This window comes from Tursiops truncatus, chromosome X, assembly GCF_011762595.2.
Source record: "Tursiops truncatus isolate mTurTru1 chromosome X, mTurTru1.mat.Y, whole genome shotgun sequence".
Lineage (NCBI taxonomy): Eukaryota > Metazoa > Chordata > Mammalia > Artiodactyla > Delphinidae > Tursiops > Tursiops truncatus.
In genome coordinates this window covers 120,346,713-120,366,782 of record NC_047055.1, presented here as the reverse complement: position 1 = coordinate 120,366,782, position 20,070 = coordinate 120,346,713, and the positions used below count along the sequence as shown (strand labels likewise).

The 20,070-nt window shown below is 44.8% G+C and overlaps 1 protein-coding gene across 3 annotated transcripts in view; it reads right to left on the bottom strand.

Annotated features, from left to right (window-relative positions):
• The window catches only part of ARHGAP6 (Rho GTPase activating protein 6), a 486,446-nt gene that overhangs the window by 260,578 nt on the left and 205,798 nt on the right, over positions 1-20,070 (bottom strand). For 2 of the 3 annotated variants that reach the window (XM_073799621.1, XM_033849658.1), the window contains exon 1: positions 7,666-7,921. The exons of the other annotated variant lie outside the window; for it this stretch is intronic. Coding sequence is in view for 1 of the 2 variants with exons in the window: in XM_033849658.1 (XP_033705549.1) it covers positions 7,666-7,710 (45 nt within the window). In the remaining variant the exon portion in view is untranslated. Of the gene's footprint in view, positions 1-7,665; positions 7,922-20,070 lie in introns of those variants that run through there. 3 annotated transcript variants of the gene reach the window in all.

Below are 20,070 nucleotides of genomic sequence, written 5' to 3'. Positions count from 1 at the left end.
ATAAGACCATTAGACATTGATAAATCAAGAAGTCAGCTAAAGTCTGACACAAGAGAGAAGACAGGAAGCATTTAAAAAACAAGATCCAAGATTACAAAGGGCATCAGAGTTGAGGAGTGAAGAAGTAAAAAGCTCAAGGTAATGAGGCTTCTGGAAGGGCCACCATCACCCCTCTCAGGGTAATCTCCCTCTCCCCCGCAGTGTGAAACATCATGTTCATAACCATGACTCACATCTGGAACAGGTAACTCACATGTTGTCCAGCTCGTAAATAGCAGGGAAATATGTATAATTCATTTTAGAGACCACTATACAGAATGAACCTCAAAAAGAGCGAAGATTTTGATGTCTACAGAGATATGTCTAAGGCAAGGCGTCTTAATCTCAGCACTGTTGACATCTGGGCTGGACAATCCTTTGTTAGGTTGTGCTGTGCATTGTTCAGGGTGCTGAGCACCATCTCAGGTCTCTACCTACTAGATGCCAGTTGTGACAACCAACAGTGCCTCCAGACATTTCCCAGTGTCCCCTGGTTGAGAATCACTGGCTTAGATTACCTAGAAAATGGATGCTGACGGACATATGGCCAGACCACGCTACGTAGAGGAAGCCTTCCTATGCCTCTTGTATCCTTAGCGGGTTCGGCTGAAATGAATACTAGGTTACAAAACAAAAGACCTCTCTGAAAACTTGTACTCCATTACCTCAGGGTCACCTCAGGTAAAGCACTGGATTGAACTCTCTGGATCACTTTGCCGCCCAATCCGAGGCTTTGTAGACGCTTCTTGAACAGTAAGTGGTCCACCATGTAAATTAATTGGTGCTTTCCAAACGTGGCTGATATCAGAATCATTGATTCCAAGTCTAGGCCTTGCAGATTCTCACTTAGTGGAAATTGGGTGAACCCCTGAAGCCAATATGTTTTGCAATCATCAGATGATGGCGAGTGAAGTTTTGAACCCGCTGGTGTAATCTATTATAGGTAAAAACACCCAGGCAGCCAGATTCATTTCCTCATAGATATTTATTTTGTGCCCATCCTATACCAGGACCCATTCTAGGCAGCGGGGATATCGTGGGAAAAGAATGATTAGGTCCCTGCCCTGAATAAGCTTACACACCAGTAGGGAGAGTCAAACAATGTATAATGTACCAAGTAGTGGAGCAAACAATGAAGGCAGCATCTAGTGTGATATGATCAATGGTAACTGCTGGGATCAGAAGCACTTTGGAGAGAGCAGTCGGGGAAGGCGACTTTTTTTCCTGCAACTTGTAGGATACAAAAAACAGCCACACAAAGAACGTCTGAGGCAGAAGAAACAGTAGGAACAAAGGTCTGGGACAGGAAAGAGCTGCTCACGTTTGAGGAACAGAAAGTACACTAATGTGGCTGGGCAGTGGTAAGCTGAGGGAGGGTGTTAGGAAGCAGGGAGAATTATGTACGATGACTTGGAAGGCCAAGGTCAGGGAGGGAGATATTAGTCTAAGTGTAATGGAAACCAACCAGAGAGCTTTAAGCACTGAAATGTCACAACTTCATTTTCTTTTGAAAAGGTCTCAACTGGTCCCAGGCCTGGAATATAGGGTTACCACGTCGTCTTAGTGAGGACAACGGATGCCGCGGGTTTGGATTTAGGTAACAGCAGTGCAGATGGAAGGAAGAGGATGAATTTGGGGAGTGCTGTGAAACAGACCTGGCAGGGCTGGCTCAGAGATTCAATGTCGTGGGGTGCAGGAAAGGGAGGACTCCAGGATGACCCCTAAGTGTCTGGCTCGGGCAGCTCGCCAAGTCGCCAACCATTTACGGTGATGGAAAAGACCAAGAGTGATACAGGTGAGGGACAAGTGGGGAATCAAAAACCCAGTGAAGAGTGCATATGACTGGACAATAATATCACAATCAAGTTGGGACTCAGGTGTATTTGGTCCAGGGTTATGACAATGCGGGGAAAAGGAAAAGGAAATAATAGAAGTTTATGATCAGAAAGGACCAGGCAAAGGGTAGCATTTGTTTTCTTATTATTGACAGATATCTCTTCCAGGCAACATCCAAGAGGAATCCGATTGTTTATCAACTAGCAGCGGTGCTTAAGAAGTGTTTGGAAGGATGGGATAGGTAGCTTCCTAAGGTGATGAGAGTTCCAGACCAAAGAGGCCACATACAGAAAAAACTGAGTGCAGCAGAAAAGAATGCATATTGGAAGCTGGGGGCAGGTGGTGGGAAAGGTACCCATGATTAGCAGAGGTGTTAATTAAGGTGATTCAGTAATCTCCCACTTATCTGTAACTTGCAAATTTTTGGCTTTCTGAGGAGACAAATGACTAGCAAACAGTGTTATAAAAGTGAATTCGGAGCCATGCAGCAGGTCAGTACAAGTTCCGCTGAACTTCCTAACACGTCTACACTGGCAGAGCTGATGGATGATAACGGATTCATATCATCTCAGCCCTGCAACAGTGCCCAGTTCTGGGTGTCTTCGGAATTACCAAAGAATATCCTGTACTCAACACCACTGAATTATTAAGCGGACTTAATGACTTTATAAAGTCTTTCAAAATCGAATGTTCATAGAAAGCAAACTTAGAAACTATCATATTAAGACCTCGACTGATTTGGGTGAAGAAAGGCTCCCTGGTAGGGTAAGCAGCTTAGCCCTTGCAGTGGGTTCCTTAGGGAGGAGGAAACTTAAGCAGAGCAAGGAAACAGTCAGCATTTAATGATGAGACTGTGGTCAAGAGCACAGATAGTGGGGCAACTGCACCAAACAGGAAGTGATGTCAGCAACAGAGAAGCTCAGAAGTAGACCGGTCCAAGGGACGAAAATGGCTGCATCCTGACATCCAGACTCCATGGGGAGATATCCCAAGTCAGAGTCTAAGCCCCCTGCTTTTTGTCACACCTCTATGAACAGAACACACATCACCCATCCATAGATTTATCTTAGCCAGCGGCAACAGGAAATCTTCTTGTTTCCCTTTCAAAAAAGTCCATTCTCTAGTAGGTCTGTGTCTTTATTCCCGTCTTACCCCTAGGTTCTTCATGACCTTTTTTTTTTTCTTAAGTTCCATATATATATGTTAGCTCAGTGCTTTGTGACCACCTAGAGGGGTGGGATAGGGAAGGTGGGAGGGAGATGCAAGAGGGAGGAGATATGGGGACATATGTATACGTATAGCTGATTCACTTTGTGATACAGCAGAAACTAACACACCATTGTAAAGCAATTATATTCCAGTAAAGATGTTAAGAAAATAAAAAATGAATAAATTAAAATAAAATAGAAGATAAAAAAAGATGCCTGATAATTTGTTCTAAAATTAACACTCATTTGGGACTTCCCTGGCGGTCCAGCAGTTAAGACTCTGTGCTTCCAATGCAGGGGGCGCGGGTTCGATCCCTGGTTGGGGAACTAAGATACCACATGCCATGTGGCGCGGCCAAAGCATCAAAAAAAATTTTTTTAATTACAACTAATACTCAGCTCAGTAATTCGCCTGAAGAAGTCGCCATACTTAATTGCATGGCTTGTCATGAAATTAGACTTTTGTCACATGATCTTGGCAGACAATCAAGGTTTGTAATATTTTGTTTGTGGTTAATGGAAGAAGGTATATGAGGACTGTTGGGAAAGGTAGGTTACGGTAATCTTTAACCCAGGCCAAGTGACCTGACTTTTGGGGGTCAACAAAAGTGGGAGAACATTGTTAAAGCCGTGATCATTGAAACTGGGGTGACTCATTATTCTACCCCCAGCACTTGTGCTGTGTTTGAGACTCTCTCTGAACCTCTGTGTTGGTCTCTCTCTAAAGTTTTGCATGTTCATTGTATAGCATATATATATATATATATATATATATATATATATAAAATACTCAGAACATTTACTGTGTCTTCTCTTTCTCGATCTTATTACACAGTAAATGTCACATCTTCTTAGAAACATACATGAAAATCAGATAGACCAGGGGGTCTCAGGCGGGAGCAATTTTGCCCCCCAAGGGACATACGGCACTGTCTGGAGATACATTTGGTTATCATAACTGGGAGTGGCGTGGGGCTATGGTACTGGCATCTAGTAGGCAGAGATCAAGGACGCTGGTCAACATCCTACGGTGCACAGGACAGCCGCGCAACAAAGAAGTATCCTGCTCAAAATGTGCATTTTGCTGAGGCTGAGAAAGACATAAAGTTATGGCATTGAACTTAATGGATATTGGAATTTTGCGTTTTGTCTACACCAGTCCAATAAAGAGCTATCGGTCGTGTAATTCAACGATATGGATGGTGACGTTAGGTCACTGAAGGTACGCTATTTGATTGTTGGTTTATTATGGTGACAAAAGAGGAAGGGGCGAGGTTCTCTGAATGAGTCCGATGAGGTCTGTGGGATCACGGCACCTAGATGAAATTCCCCATTCTGTCACCAACTGCACCTGTGCCACCTTGAACTCCACCGCTCTAAGCTTGGATTTCTTTAGCCACAAAATAGAAAACCTGTCTAACCCACCAGCCGGATTTGAGGCTGAAAGTGACACAGACTGTGTCCAAACACTTTGCAACTTGTAGAAGAAAATACTAACGGGAAACTGCAGTTTCTCTAGAAGTGCTGCCAGGCAAACATTGATCTGTGCATGTCACCCTTGACCCTCATACTCTAGCACCTCTGTAGCCCATCCACATACAGGCTGGCTGGTTCAGCGCCCTAAACATCTCTCAACTATGCTGACTGCTCTCAACCTCCAGCCCAGCTCGAGTGTAGGTCACCTCCTCTCATCTCTCCCTGGCCCAAGCGCCAAGGATGCGCTCTAACTTCCCCCCACCCTCGACTCCTTCCAGGGACCAGAGCAGGATTTTCAAAATACAAATCTGACCACATCACCAAAAGGCATCAAGGACGACACCCAGCTGGGAGGATGGAGTCACCATAAACTCCATGTGGGAAAACCGTGGGAGGAAAGGTTGGGAGGAAAACATTAGCTGCATTTTTGTTATGATGATAAAACAAGACAGTTGTGCTATACTTTGGGAAAGTGTTAAGTGATTTTATAAATGCAGGATGCTGTTATCTACTTAAGTGTTTGTATTTCTCTCTTTGTGACCATTAGGACCATTTAAAAAGATGAGTGAAGAGTTCATAACAACTCTTAACATTTTCACTATTTAATCGTCTTTGGAAAAGTGACCAAATAGCTGGCACACAATAGGCACTCCACAGATGTTTGGTGAACGAAGAAAATGTGAGCCACTGATTTCTTATATGCAATCTCACCTTGGACAAATGAAAAAAGCACTGAAGGAAGAGTATTGCTATATACTTGCCCCTGGATTATATTTCAGAGGTGAGGACACATGGAGGATAATTCTTTTCGAGGAAGATACAGACACAAAAAGCCCGCAGGACTCCAGGACAATACACAGTGGGGCAAAACCAAGATGAGAGAAATAAGTGGAATATTTATGCTAAAAGGCAAAACAAGCTCTTGGAATTACCTAAACCACTGTAGGGGAAGCTGACGAAGAGTGCAGCGTTAGAATAGATCTTAAGCCATAGAGAGTTATGTTAATATGAAAAACAATGGGTCACAATAAAGAACATCCTTTTGACTTGTGACTGATACGGTGCTGCTGAATGTTGCTGCTTTATCATTCTAAAGTGTGCATAGGAAACTTCAGAGGACCCAGGTGACTTCTTCCAACTTGAGAACCAACATCTTCCCTCTGGAATCTTCCTTTTAAGAGTCTTAAATCAGAAAATATGTAAGTGGTGATCTGAGCTAGAATAAAGGGCTATCTCATTAGCATATCTTCAGAGAGCAAGAGGAGACATTAACATCAGCTTGACTCTAAGTTTATGCTTTTAGGAGAATGAGACAGCTGATTGAAAATCATTTTTAAATCGTTTTGTGATGCATTGGATGTATTTGCATAATTGAGGCAATAATCATTCATAGAATGAATACACTTTTTTTTTTTTAAGGAGCCAGGTCTCACCTTTCCTCCCTCACCTCGTAAATGACATTGACACCTCAGATTGCAAATTAAAGGGCACCAGCACACAGTTCAAAATCTGAAAAAGGGAGTGCGGTGAAATGCTGATTAGACATAATGAGCACAGACCCTAGATCCTTCAGTGCAAAGAGACCTCTGCCGAAAACGGGTTGTCCTGAATACCGCTTTAAAAGGCAAATCGCTGAGCCATTTGTGTCTCAAAAAAACAAAACAAAACAAAACAACCCCACATACAAGCATTAGTAACTTACTAGTGTCTCACTGGGCATTTCAAGGCGAGTAACCCTGGCAAAACTAGAGAACGAGCCATCATACGTTCCTAGAACGTGTGCCTGAGAAGGAACCTTAACGATTTTCTAACTCAGGCCCTCTTTTTTTCCAGCGCAGCAAAGTGAAACCGCAGAAGTTCGCAGCAAGCACAACGGCCCACCCCCGGCTGATCCCGGACCCCACTATACGCCCCGGGAACCAGCTGGGGGAGATCGGCGACCTCTGCACCTACCACCCCCGTCCACCTCGACTCCTTCCGTGAAAACTTTCCTTTTTTTAATGTGGAGAGTGCATTTTGGAGGACACGAATTCCAGACAGATAACTGTCTCTGCCTTATTATCAATGTTGATAATTCTTGTCTTAAGTTTCTGCCTGCTTCCCTCCAGTTTTGAAACTTGGCACCCAGCACGTCCAATCTCAATAGTGAAAATCATGTCAAGGAAAACTCAGTAAAGTAGCAGATGCCAGAGCAACTACAAGGCTCCGCGTCAAAACGACACATCTTAGAAATGTTCAGACTGGGCTAAACTAACAAGGACGCCTGCCGGCTTCCTGGAGGCAGCACTCAGAATCTTCAGAAGCAGGACTCATTCCTCAGAAACATCTTGATTTTCATTCGACTTTTTTTTCTTAAGTCTTTTCTCTTTCTCAAAAATAGACTCAATCTCGAATCTGGATTTGGTCAGTCGGTCGTTAACCTTGAAATCCTGACTCCTTCTTTAAAGGAGGCAAATCCCACGAGCTTTTTGTCCGGTGTGTCCTGCGGTCCCCAGCGCCCCGTAGTGCCTGGCATACAGTAGGCCCCCAATAAATGTGGAATCTTTGAGTCAACAGGGAGAAGAGAGGCCACCGACACTAGACCCCCTGCCACCTTCTTATATTAATCAGAAAATGTGCAACACTGTGTCCCCCTACAAACTCCCTGGGAGTTTGCTCCCTTTCCAAGGAGCAAACCCGCGGCATCCCAACCCGCCCTGCAGCATTTCTCCGGAGGGTCCACTGGCCACACGCTGCCATCACCAAGCGGTCCCTGCCTCCCATCCAGTTCTGTGTCGGTTCTTGCAGGGTATGTGACCAAAGGTTGAGTGGGCAGACCTGGGCGCAGCCCTGGGAGCCCCGTTTCTCAGCCCTGGCCAGCGAGGCAGCGGCAGGGTCCGGCCCCCGGCCCCAGACGCAGTGACCACTGTGCGGGGCAAAGGACCACGGGCTCCGGGGATGGGGGCTCCCCTTCTAAGGGGCACCTGAGTCTCTGAGCAGATGACACTCGGGGTGACGCACGCGGCACTCTTCACCCACCCACCCGCCATACACACCGAGGACCTCTGGGAAGCCACGGATCCTTTCAAGCCCGCGCTGTCGCCTCTGAGCGCGCCGGGACACTCACCGCGTAGTGCAGCTGCGGTTTCTCGCGGTACACCGGGTCCCCCATGCCGCCACCGGGGAGGAGTGGCGGGCTCTCGGGCGCAGCCTAGGGTCGTGGCGCCTCTCCGGGGTCCTCCTATTTTACCGCCATCCTGGAGCAGCCACCGGACTCGAGCCCTGCTGCCTGTGCCCGGAGCGCGGTGCAAAGCGTCCCGGGCACCAGCGTCCCGCCGCGGAGCCGGCGGGGACAGGCAGGAGGCGACTGCGAAGGGGAAGGAGGAGTGTGTGTGTGTGGGGGGGGGGGGGGGGGGCGGAGGCCGAGTCAGATTCGATGGGCGGGCATTTAATTCCTTCCGCTGCTGGCTGGCCCCAGTCGCGCCCGCCGCCGCCAGCTGCTGGGGGCTACAGCGACCGAGCGCGCCCACGACAGGTGTCAGGGCGGCCGGCGCTCCTAACTCCTGCCACCCCGCCCCTGCCCAGGCCCGTGGGATCCGGGATGCCGGGGCTGGGCTGCTAAAGCCTTCAACACCAGCGACAGGGCGAGCTTGGGTTTCCAAGAAAGAGAGACTGACTAACTTTGAAGGAGGTGTGGATCTGATGCCGAAAGACGACTCGGAACCGGCCCGGCGAGGATGCAGTTTCAGTCTCTGGTCTTCGGAAAGCCTTCCTCTGGGAGAGTCTCAGTGGCGGGAACCGTAGGAGGGGGCAAGCGGAGAGGGACCAAGTAATGCTGCTCGAGGGAACTGCTGAGGAGGGGCGGCAGGGCTGGAGGCTTGCGGGGCCGGGCCACGTTGGGCAAACTGAGTCTCAGAGGGCTTGCAGGACCCGGGCGTGTCTAGGGAAGCGGGCTGGAAGGGGGAGCCCCGGAAAATCTGCCCGAAGTCTGCTGGAACTGAGTAGGGGTGCCAGGCTGGACCTGAGTGGGGGGCGGGGTGCTCAGAGCCCTCCTTTCTATGTCTTAGCAAATCGGGAAACAACACAGCAAGGTTTTGGAAATAGAAGAAACGTCCACTATTTGCAAATTCTGCCAGCTAAACCAAATCATTTCAGCACACGCTGGAGATTCACACCACCACCTAAAACTGGCCTCTGCTCCGCAATCCCCTCGTGGAAGCCTACACTTTAAAACATCGTGAAGAGTGCCAAGGTCCCTCCCAAGGCCTGATAGCCTGTGACTTACCTGCAGCCTCTCGCAAGCTGCACCCAGACCCTGTGAAATCAATCCATCCAAGCCCAAGAGGGGTGGCTATCAAGTGGAAGATGGATTTGGGGGTGGCTTGTGTCAATTCTTCAGGGTCCCACTATACTGGACTCCCTGGGTGGCCCTCCACCTGCTGGGGGGAGGGCTAGGAAAATAGGCTGCAGCCCCTGTGTTCGAGTCCCTACAATTTGGTTGGGCGAACCACCCACGGGCATAGAAGCCTTTAAAACAGTTGGCAGCATAGTTGCAAACAGCAGTGAGAATGGGAAGCCAGGGGTGCAGGTACCCTAAAGAATCTACTACTAGATCTCATGACAGTTCATCTGCCTGGAAAACTGTAAGATTATATCTACTAAAGCTGATCGTATGCCTACCCTCTGACCCAGCAATTCCACTCCTAGATACATAGAGAAATGGGTGCCAAGGGCCTTCTCGTGCACAAGAACGTTCAAAATATCTTTAAGCAGAACGGCCAAAATGGAAACAATCCAAACGTCCATCAACTGGTGCGTGATGAACCAACTGGTGCGTGAAGGGAATACATACTGCTTAGTGGTGAAAGGAAAATGCTACTGATAGACACAACATGGAGTATTCTCACAAATGCCGTGTCCAGAGAAAGAAATCAGACTCAAGAGGACGTACCGTAAGATTCCATTTATTTATTATGGAGTTGAAATTCACATGTTGAACTGAAATAGGCAAGTGTGATCTATGGTGACAGAAGCCAGAATCATGATTACCAAGATGGGGAAGTGGTCCTGACTGGGAAGGGGATACAAGGGCACCTTTTAGGGTTCTGGAAATGTTCTGTATCCTGATCTGTATGACAGCTACCCAAGTACACCCATATGTAAAAGTCCACTGAGTGGTACAGTTCAGATTTGTGTAATTTACACCCTCCACCATGTATATTTTACACCGCAATAACATACAAATAAATTTAAACTCGACCCCCCGCCAAAACCAGGCACTTCCAGCCAGAGTGCCACCTGTCTTAAGAAAAAGTCAATTTCACCATTTGCCCAAGTCTCCTCCCTGCAGTCTGCCTTTGCGCAGATCACCTCTTCCTCTGCGAAGTGGGAGCGAACCCCCTCACCTTGGAGGCCCTCCCTGCTCCCCGACACGTCCAGGCAGAGCTGGAAAAACAACACACTAAAGTCCGCTCTTCACTTTCACTCTGCTCTGCTGCTGAAAGCAACCTTTACAGCTATGTCCTCAAAGACCCTCACAATGAGGCATAACCAGCCCAAGCTTCGCCACACAGCATCCCTCAGAGAATGCAGCTGGAGCTGCCAAAGGAGGGCATGCATGCACAAGTGCCCCCGTTTCGGGACCTCTGCTTCCTGCTGCTCTATTTAGAAAGAGGAACTCTCCAGCCTTAGGAGAGTTCCTCCGTCATACCTGCCATTAAGCCCTCAAAGCTAAAAATCCCTTTTCCTACAAAAACTAGTTCATTATTAATATATATAGACAATACAAGGCGGGTCCGTGGATTTAACAAAACCTTACACGTAATCCTTTGATCATCACCCTTGAGTATGTCGCCTCCATGTTAAAATTGCGTCATCTTAGGTTTTGGTTTGTTTCTATTCTGCCTTTGAAAATTTTATTAAGTCACTAAACGGCATTATTGTAAGCCAAAAATAATCCATCGTTCCCAAACTGTGTACTTATACTTTAGGAAGGACTACTGCCTGCTAGCAGACTTCTTGCTAAATTGTCAGTGCTAAGTTGGAGTTAAATTTTCCAGTGCGATAGGGTTGTTTTTTCTGTGTTTGAAAGGTTTGAGGAGATAGGACAAAGCATTGAAGAAAAGAAGTCATCAGTTCATGCTGCAAGACTCTTCAATTCACCTGCGAGTGAGTCACACACCACTTCAGTTCTCAGGGTCTAGAAGGCTGTGCAGAACTCTAAGAGGTCTGTTAAGTCTTAAACAATTTAGTCATATGATATCGCTTATATGTGGGGCCTTAAAATAATGATACAAATGAACTTATTTACAAAACAGAAATAGAGTCACAGACACAGAAGACAAACTTTGGTTACCAAAGGGGAAAGGGGGTGTAAATGAGGAATTGGGGATTGACAGATACACGCTACTATATAGAAAGGAGATAAACAACAAGGTCCTACTGTATAGCACAGGGAACTATATTTAATATCTTGTAATAACCTATAATATAAAAGAATCTGAAAAAGAATATGTATGTGTGTGTGTATATATATATATATATATAACTGAATCACTTTGCTTACCCCTGAAACATTGTAAATCAACTATACTTCAATAAAAAAAATCTTAACCAATTTGAATTCCACATATTATTTTTATTTGAATCTATTTCAGGGTATATTTTAAACACCACTCTAATAACAATTTCTTTTTTGTACATCTCTGCTTCCAAGTATCCTTCCCATGTTATTTAACTATTCACTAGGTTACTTATTCAATAAATATTTTTAAGTGCATACAATTCGCAGTTATTGTTCTAGGTCATTTAAACTATGCATTAAATGGCAGGTGGATTTGCAATTCAGGTGTGATCTTTTGGGGTGATGGAGGGACATAAAGAGAGCACATAAAACCTCACTTCAGAAAAGGCTGAAGTTCACATCATTTACTGGTTAGGTTAAGAGCCTGCTTGCCTAATGTTCTCTTTTGGTTAGTCATTTTTTTTAAAATAAATTTCTCTGATGTTTATAATTTCCCCCAGAGAGGACTCAAAAATAATCTCTAGGAGTTCCTCTACTAGCATCACTTTTAAGAGAAAATATGTCACGCTAACAGTAGCATTTCCACGACTTCCTGTCCCCAAATATTACAGCACTTGCAGTACTGAAGGCTGCCCTTGCTGCCAGGGCATTTAAATTAAAATCCCTGTTTGTATTTACTCTGCCTGCCTATAAGCTGAGTTAATATTTTCCACATTTCGTGCCAACCCAAGGGTGATTACTTGGTTTAAGGAAAACTTTACCTAAATCTGTGGAAGCAAATTCAACTTCAGGGTGTAGCAGGAGCTGAAGGCCCATGTGAGAACTGCCACGCACTGAGATCAGAGCACGAGGCCCTTCTTGCACACCCAGCCCTGTCACTGTTGACAGAGTGGTGATGGAACCCTCTTGGATGGGGAACCTCTTCCCCCAAACCCACCTCCTATACTCTTCCATCTTATTATCTTGTCAACCCACCTCCAAGGGTATTTTTAAATTTTTGAAACAGGAAATTTGATAACATACAATGTGCAGCTAAATGAATTCTTGCACAACATACACCCATCTAACCATCACCAAGGTCAAGGAATAGAACACTGCTAGCGTGCCTCAACCGCATTGTAACACCCTCCCCCGTGACCCCAACCCAGGGGCAGACACTGCCCTGTCTTTATAGACTTCACTTATTTGCTTCCCTTTTATAACAGGGTTTCTCCATCTCAGCACTATGGATACCTGGGGACAGAAAATTCTTCTCCCCGCCCCCCAGCTTTACTGAGCTATAACTGACATATAGCACTGTAAAAATTTAAGGTGTGCAGCGTGATAATTTGATGCACATACAGATTGTGAAATGAGCATCGTAATAAGATTAGTTAATACCTGCGTCACTTCACATAGTGAACATATTTTTGTGTGTGATGAGAACATTTACGATCTACCCTCTTAGCAACTTTCAAGTGTACAATACTGTAACGTTAACTATACTCACCGCGCTGCACATTAGACCTCTCGGAATTTGTTTATTTCATATCTGGAAGTTTTTACCCTTTGACAAACATCTCCTCATTACCCCACTGCCAGTCCCTGGTAACTACCAATCTATTCTCCATTTCTGGGTTCAGCTTCTTTAGATTCCACAAGTGAGTGAGATCATACAGTATTTGTCTTTCTCTGTCTGACTTATTTCACGTAGCATAATTCCTTCAAGGTCTATTAACGTTGTCTCAAATGGTAGGATTATTTATGGCTGAATAATGTTCCACTGTACATATATACACCACATTTCCTTTATCTCTTCATCCATGGATGGACACTTAGGTTGTTTCCATATCTTGGCTATTGTGAATAACGCTGCACTGGACATGGGAATGCAGATGTCTCTTGGGGATCCTGATTTCAGTTCTTTTGGATACATACGAAGAAGTGGGATTGCTGGATCATGTGGTAGTTCTATTTTTAATTCTACATTTTTGAGGAACCTGCATAATGCTTTCTATAATGGCTGTACCAATTTACATTCCCACCAACAGTGTGTAAGTGTTCCCTTTTCTCCACATTCTTGCCAATACTTGTTATCTCTTGTCTTTTTGATAATAGCTATCCTAACAGGTGTGAGGTGCTATCTCATTATGGTTCTTATATGCATTTCCCTGATGATTAGTGATGCTGAGCACCTTTTCAAATACCCGTTGGCCATGTGTATGTCTTCTTTGGAAAAATGTCTATTCAGGCCCTTTGCCCATTTTTTATCCTTTTAACATCTTTACTGGAATATAATTGCTTTACAATGGTGTGTTAGTTTCTGCTTTATAACAAAGTGAATCAGCTATACATATATCCCCATATCTCGCCCCTCTTGCGTCTCCCTCCCATCCTCCTTATCCCACCCCTCTAGGTGGTCACAAAGCACCAAGCTGATCTCCCTGTGCTATGCGGCTGCTTCCCACTAGCTGTCTATTTTACATTTGGTAGTGTATATATGTCCATGCCACTCTCTCACTTCGTCCCAGCTTACCCTTCCCTCTCCCTGTGTCCTCAAGTCCATTCTCTGCATCTGCGTCTTTATTCCTGTCCTGCCCCTAGGTTCTTCATAACTCTCTCTCTTTTTTTTTTTTTAGATTCCATATATATGTGTTAGCATATGGTATTTGTTTTCTCTTTCTGACTTACTTCACTCTGTATGACAGACTCTAGGTCCATCCACCTCACTACAAATGACTCAATTTCATTTCTTTTTATGGCTGAGTAATATCCCATTGTATATATGTGCCACATCTTCTTTACCCATTCATCTGTTGATGGACACTTAGGTTGCGTCCATGTCCTGGCTATTGTAAATAGAGCTGCAATGAACATTGTGGTACATGACTCTTTTTGAATTATGGTTTTCTCAGGGTATATGCCCAGTAGTGGGATTGCTGGGTCATATGGCAGTTCTATTTTTAGTTTTTTAAGGAAACTCCATACTGTTCTCCATAGTGGCTGTATCAATTTACATTCCCACCAACAGTCTTTGCCCATTTTTTAATAAGATAATTTGGTTTTTTGCTACTGAGTTGTATGAGTTCCTTATATATTTTGGATATTAACCCCTTATCAGATATATGGTTTGCAAATGTTTTCTCCCATCCTTTAGATTCCCTTTTCATTTTGTTGATTAGGTCTTTTGCCGTGCAGAAGCTTTTTCGTTTTATGAAGTCCCGATAGTTTATTTTTGCTTTCGTCGCTTGTGATTTTGCTGTCATACCAATAATTCTTTGTTGTGGAGGCAGTTCCCTATGCATCATAGGATGTTTAGCAGCATCCCTGGCATCTACCCACTAGATGTAAGTATTATCTCCTTCCCCCAATTGTGGCAACCAAAAGTATCTCTAGACATTGACAAATGTCCCCTGGGGGTGGGGAGGCAAGATCACCCCTGTCTGAGAAGCACTGCTTTTTAGGAAGTTATGTATCCACAAATCTTAGAGCTTAGTGTTGCCTGCTTTCTAACTTCATATCAATGGATTCATAAGTATGTCTTTATTACATCTGGCTTCTTTACTCAACATTGTGTTTCTAAGGTTCTTCCATGTTACCATATGTAGCTGTAGTTTGTTCATTCCCATTGCTGTCTAGTATTCCATTGTGTGTGTTTACCAATATTTATCCTTTCAGCTGCTGGTGGACATTTGCATCCTTTCCAGTTTTGGACTACTGAAAACCACACTGCTTGAACATCATTATACATGTCTCCTTGTACACACGTGCCTGCATTTGTATAGCCTGCAAACCTAGAAACAGAACTGCTGGGTCATAGGCATGCATATCTTCAGCTTTACTGGACAATGCCCAACCGTTTTCCAAACTGATTGTACCAATTAGAATCTTTATTTACACTATAGTATAAATAGACTGAACATAGTTTATATAAAGGCTGAACATAGTTTAGAATTGTCTCTCTTCTAGGTTTTTTCATGGGGCTACAAAGATAAAATTCAGGAAATCAAACTGCAGGATCGGGAAGGAGAGACAGGGAAGAAGCTTAAGGTTCTCCTTGTCCAAAATCATGTCTCTTAGAAGTGAAGAAAGACCTACCGGCCCTGCTAGGGTCATAGCATTGGGAACACCAGTGCTGAGTCCGTCCACACGTATGGGTAAGAGCAATGGATACATCAGTTATGCTTCTGAGGGAGGACATATTTTTAGGCAGAAGTCCAGCGTATAGTGTTGGGGGGTGGCGAATGTCAGCAAACTGTAAACATAAGTGCCCCTTAAGGAATTACCATTTTGCCCCACAGCCATAGTGCACTCCCCCCGTTCCTTTTAACCTTAACAGGGATACGGGGATGGGATGGATTCAAGGAAGAATGAAGCGTCCCGTTCCTTTCTCCAGGTATATTAGAGAGAGAGAGCCCCCAGCCTGAAGACACACCTGGTCCAATGACCAGTGACTGAGGCATTCCTATGGGTCCCAAGAATATGCCCGGTGCTGTGGTGACACAGGACAGAGAAGAGAGTATCCCCTAGAACTCCTGCCCTCAGCCTTGATCTCTACTCTAAAGAATATCAGGAAGGTAGACATCAACAACTAGAACTGGGAATCTGATGATCTATGGGTGCAGGGAAAGAAGGTGAGGGAGGCAGGGTGAGAATAAAGTGACCATTACAATAGGTTCAGTTTAGAATCACTGGTTTGTCCTTTTCTTGCCATTTTGATATCTTCACTGAAGAACTGCTACTCAGTGCCTTGGAGCCAAGGAGAGCGCCCTACGAAAGTATCCACAGAGAGATGTTTCTAAAATAAATGTTCTATTTCAGGCTCATTAGGCAAAAAAGCAGAGACTGTATTCCCTCTAGTTATGATTTCCCAAGAAACAGCTGGAGAATCAAGAAACTACTTTTCATCATCTCCATAATCTAATGTTAGTCTATTGCCTCCACCCAACCACTTCCAACCTCCTTTCCTCTGCGTGGTGTTGCGAGCGTGTAAAGCCTGCGGAACACTTGTGACACCACCAATGCTGCAGGTGCTGAAATGATTATCTGGAATGATAACGCTTCCACTAACCACTGAGCACCTACGTCACTGGCCCTTTGTCCAACTAGATGCTTTGCAAACAGCAAATCTGGATCCTCGGAATAACTGTGTGAGGAAACTATGATTATCTCCATTTTATTCATCAGGGTAATTCACTTGTTTTGCACAGCCGGTAAATGGTGAAGTTGAGGTGTAAATGAAGTTGGGTCCAAATCTCTTTGCAGGCCATTCCAGTATGTTTCAAAGCAGAGACTCTTTCATTAGATCGCTGTGGTGCCTTCTTATGAAAGGGGCAGGCAGACACTGCCAGTGCCCCACCCACATCTCCCTAGGCCAGTGGTTCTCAACGGGCACAATTTTCCCCCAAGAGGACACCTGGCAATGTCTGGAGATACGTTTTACTGTCACAACTGTGTGTGGGGTGCCACTTGTATCTAGTGGGTAGAAGCAAGGGCTGCTGCTAAACACCCTCCAGCGCACAGGACAGCCTCCCGCAACAAAGAACTATCCTGCCTAAAACGGCAAGAGTACAGACGCTGAGAAACAAACCCTTCGCAGACATAAGAAATTCACCTTCAATAATTTCCACTTAGGAGTACAACTCGCGCCAGCAACACATTTTCCATTAGTGGAGTGGGTCTTGCGCCAAGGAAGGAAACAAGGAGAAATTCCCCCAGAGCAGAATGGTAGGGTCGAGCTTTGGAACCTACGTGCAAGTGGGTTTGCACCCAACACAGCGTGTCAAAAGGCTAGCAGAGTGTGAAAACTGGCCATTGGTGTGATCAACACTAGTAGCTATGGAGTCATTTGGAGCACTTGACTAGTCACCCAAGGAAGCCACTGTTATGTCCTCCAAAACCTCTGGTTTTGGAGGCTCAGCAGCGTTTGAATGATGACACCTGACATTACTCTAGTGCCTGGAGCATTCCAAGCAATTTCACGTGTAACAGTTCTCCCCTCCCCAAATTAATCTATTTCGTGATGATGATTTCCATTTTTTATAGGGAGCAGAACATATAAGGCAAACGTTAAGAATTTGTTGTCAGGGGTGTAATAAAAGGAGAATGAAACAGAGTGTCCTTTGTTTGCCAAGTCACTTAACCTATCTGTATCCCATTAATCCACCAAATAGAGAGCATGGGCCAGAGAGTTCCAGATCCCCAAGGAATGCTGGGCACATAAAGGTCAAACATCAACAGTTCAGCAGGGCCTTCTTTGCCTTGCAGTGCAATGGAACCAAGCCTCACTTCTTGACTCTTTTTCTCTGGGACCATGCTGTATGAAAGCGCTTCTCAACCAGGGGTAACGTTGTCTGCCAGAGGACATCTGGCAGTGTCTGCAGACACACTAGGGGATGTGCTATTTGCATTTTGTAGGTAGTGGCCAGGGATGCTGCTAAACATTCCACAGTGAACAAGCCAATCCCTATCCCCCAACACACACACATACGTAACAAAGAATGATCCGGCCCCGAATGCCAAGGTTGAGAAACCCTACTGTATGGAAAAAATTGTTCTTCTAGTCAAAATAATCCTAATATATCAGAATCTAAGCATCACACTAGGACTTTTGTCTATTTCAACTTTGGTTGCCATCATTCTTCACATGCGTACACACCACACATTATATGATTCCATTTATACAAAGTGTCCAGAAAAGAAATGTGAATCCTACCTCCATTAAAGCTGAGAACCAGAGAGACAGAGAGACAGAGAGAGAGTAAGGAGGGAGGGAGGGAGGGAAGGACAGAAGGGAGGTCTTTATGATAAATTGAGTAGTGCAAGAGAAGGAGGCAGCTCTCCTGGGGAGTGCTGATGTCTCCTCTCCGGCAGTTGTTAGAATGACCATCAGCTAGAGAGGCGGCACTATGTAAGCAGCTTCACTAGAGGACCTGTAACTCTAAAATGTCATAGCTAATGTTTTATCTCTTTCCTGTTTCCCTGACTACAACATGTGTGGTTCAAGGCTAAAGACTGGCTTCTGTTAATGCACTCAGTCCATTCTTTCATTCATTCTTTCAATGCCAACTGAAGGCCTTGTGCTATTTCTCTCTCTTAATAATACAGTTGCTTCTTGCCTTAGGTAGAGTTCCTCAGAAACAGAGACTAAGATGAGGATTCATGGGCAAGTGATTTATTAAGGACATGGTCCCAGGAGTGACTGGTAAGGGGTAAGTGTAACAGGGTAGGAAAGGGGACGAAGCCAAGTAATGGTGTGATTTCTGGCACAGTCTCGGTCTCAGCCTGATGCTGAGAGGAGCTCTGGAGTTGCCCCACCTCGAGCCAAAGGAGTTGACCTTAAATATTCTCACAGCCGCCAGTCATGGGCTATGGGAGGCCCCAGGGTGATGTAAATTCCCAGGCACTCCTCGCTCTTTGTGGGCACAGGGAAACTCTCAAACACCCCAAGGGAAATCCTCTGAAGACGTTCACAGATGTTGGTCATTAGAAGCAAACCACACAGAAGCTGGGGAATGGAACTGACACACAGAACTAGTCAAGATCTGAGAGATTCTGGGCAGAGTACCAACAGCAAGTGTCCACTACACTTTTTGCTTGAAAACTTGTTAAGCTCTAAAGGCTGTTTATGACTGTTTCTGTGTCCAGATATCCTGAGCAGGGTAGAAGCTTGCAGCCCCCAGATGTGTTGCCAGCAAGGTGAGGTATGAATTGATCTTCCAAGACTCTACACTACAGCTCATCCCCTTCCTTGCTGATAAATGCTTTATCATCTGGCATCTTTGCCCACACTAGACCTATTCCATTTCATACGCTGAAAATCTTCTGAAGTGGTTAATCCGCCCACAAGCACTGCGGGGAACTTCTCAGCAGCTTTAGCATCTCCAGTGGTCATTCAGCCACGGACTTGAAGTTTGGGTGGATTCCAAAAGCTGCAAACCCATGGAACCATCCACAACTAGGTTACTTTACTTACTGGATTCATTTCCTTCCCCTGGATTATCATAAACAGGTCTAACATGGAAACAACCTAAATGTCCATCAACAGATGAATGGATAAACTATACACACACACACACACACACACACACACACACACACACACACACACACACAATGGAATATTACTTAACCATAAAAAAGAACGAAATACTGCCATTTGCAGCAACATGGATGGACTGAAAGATTATCATACTAAGTGAAGTAAGCCAGACAGAGAACAATAAATACCATATGATATCACTTCTATGTGGAATCTAAAATATGACACAAATCAACCTAACTACAAAACAGAAACAGACTCACAGACATAAAGAACAGACTGGTGGTTGCCAAGGGGAAGGGAGGTTGGGGGAGGGATGGAGTGGGAGGTTGGGATTAGCAGATGTAAACTATTATATAGAGAATGGGTAAACAACAAGGTCCTACTATATAGCACAGGGAACTATACTCAGTATCCTGTGATAAACCATAATGGAAAAGGATATGAAAAAGAATGTGTGCGCGCGCGCGCGTGTGTGTGTGTGTATATATATATATACCTGAATCACTTTGCTGTACAGCAGAAATTAACACAATGTTGTAAATCAACTATACTTCAACTAAAAAAAATAGGTCTAAGATGTTGATCCCCAAGCGCACAGTTAAATTTTTCTCTGCTTCATCAATCATTTTATGACATCATTTGTTGATTACCATCTTTTTCTGGGGATTAAATTAGTACGTAAGTGTGTGTGTGTGTAGCAGTTAGAACCGTACTGGGCATATATAAGCTCTATATCAATTTTTGCTATTATCACATAGGTACAGAACTCTCAGGTTGCATGATGAGGTCTTTGTCCTCAAAACTATTCTTCCTGCCAAGGGACTTGCAACAATTTTTCTGACCTACTTGGATTTTGAAAAATTGTTTCTATCTTGCCTTCCTTTCTGCTACTTCCTTTTTTTAAAATGTATTTATTTATTTATTTGGCTGCGCTGGGTCTTCACTGCTGCGCACAGGCTTTCTCTCGTTGCAGCGAGTGGGGGCTA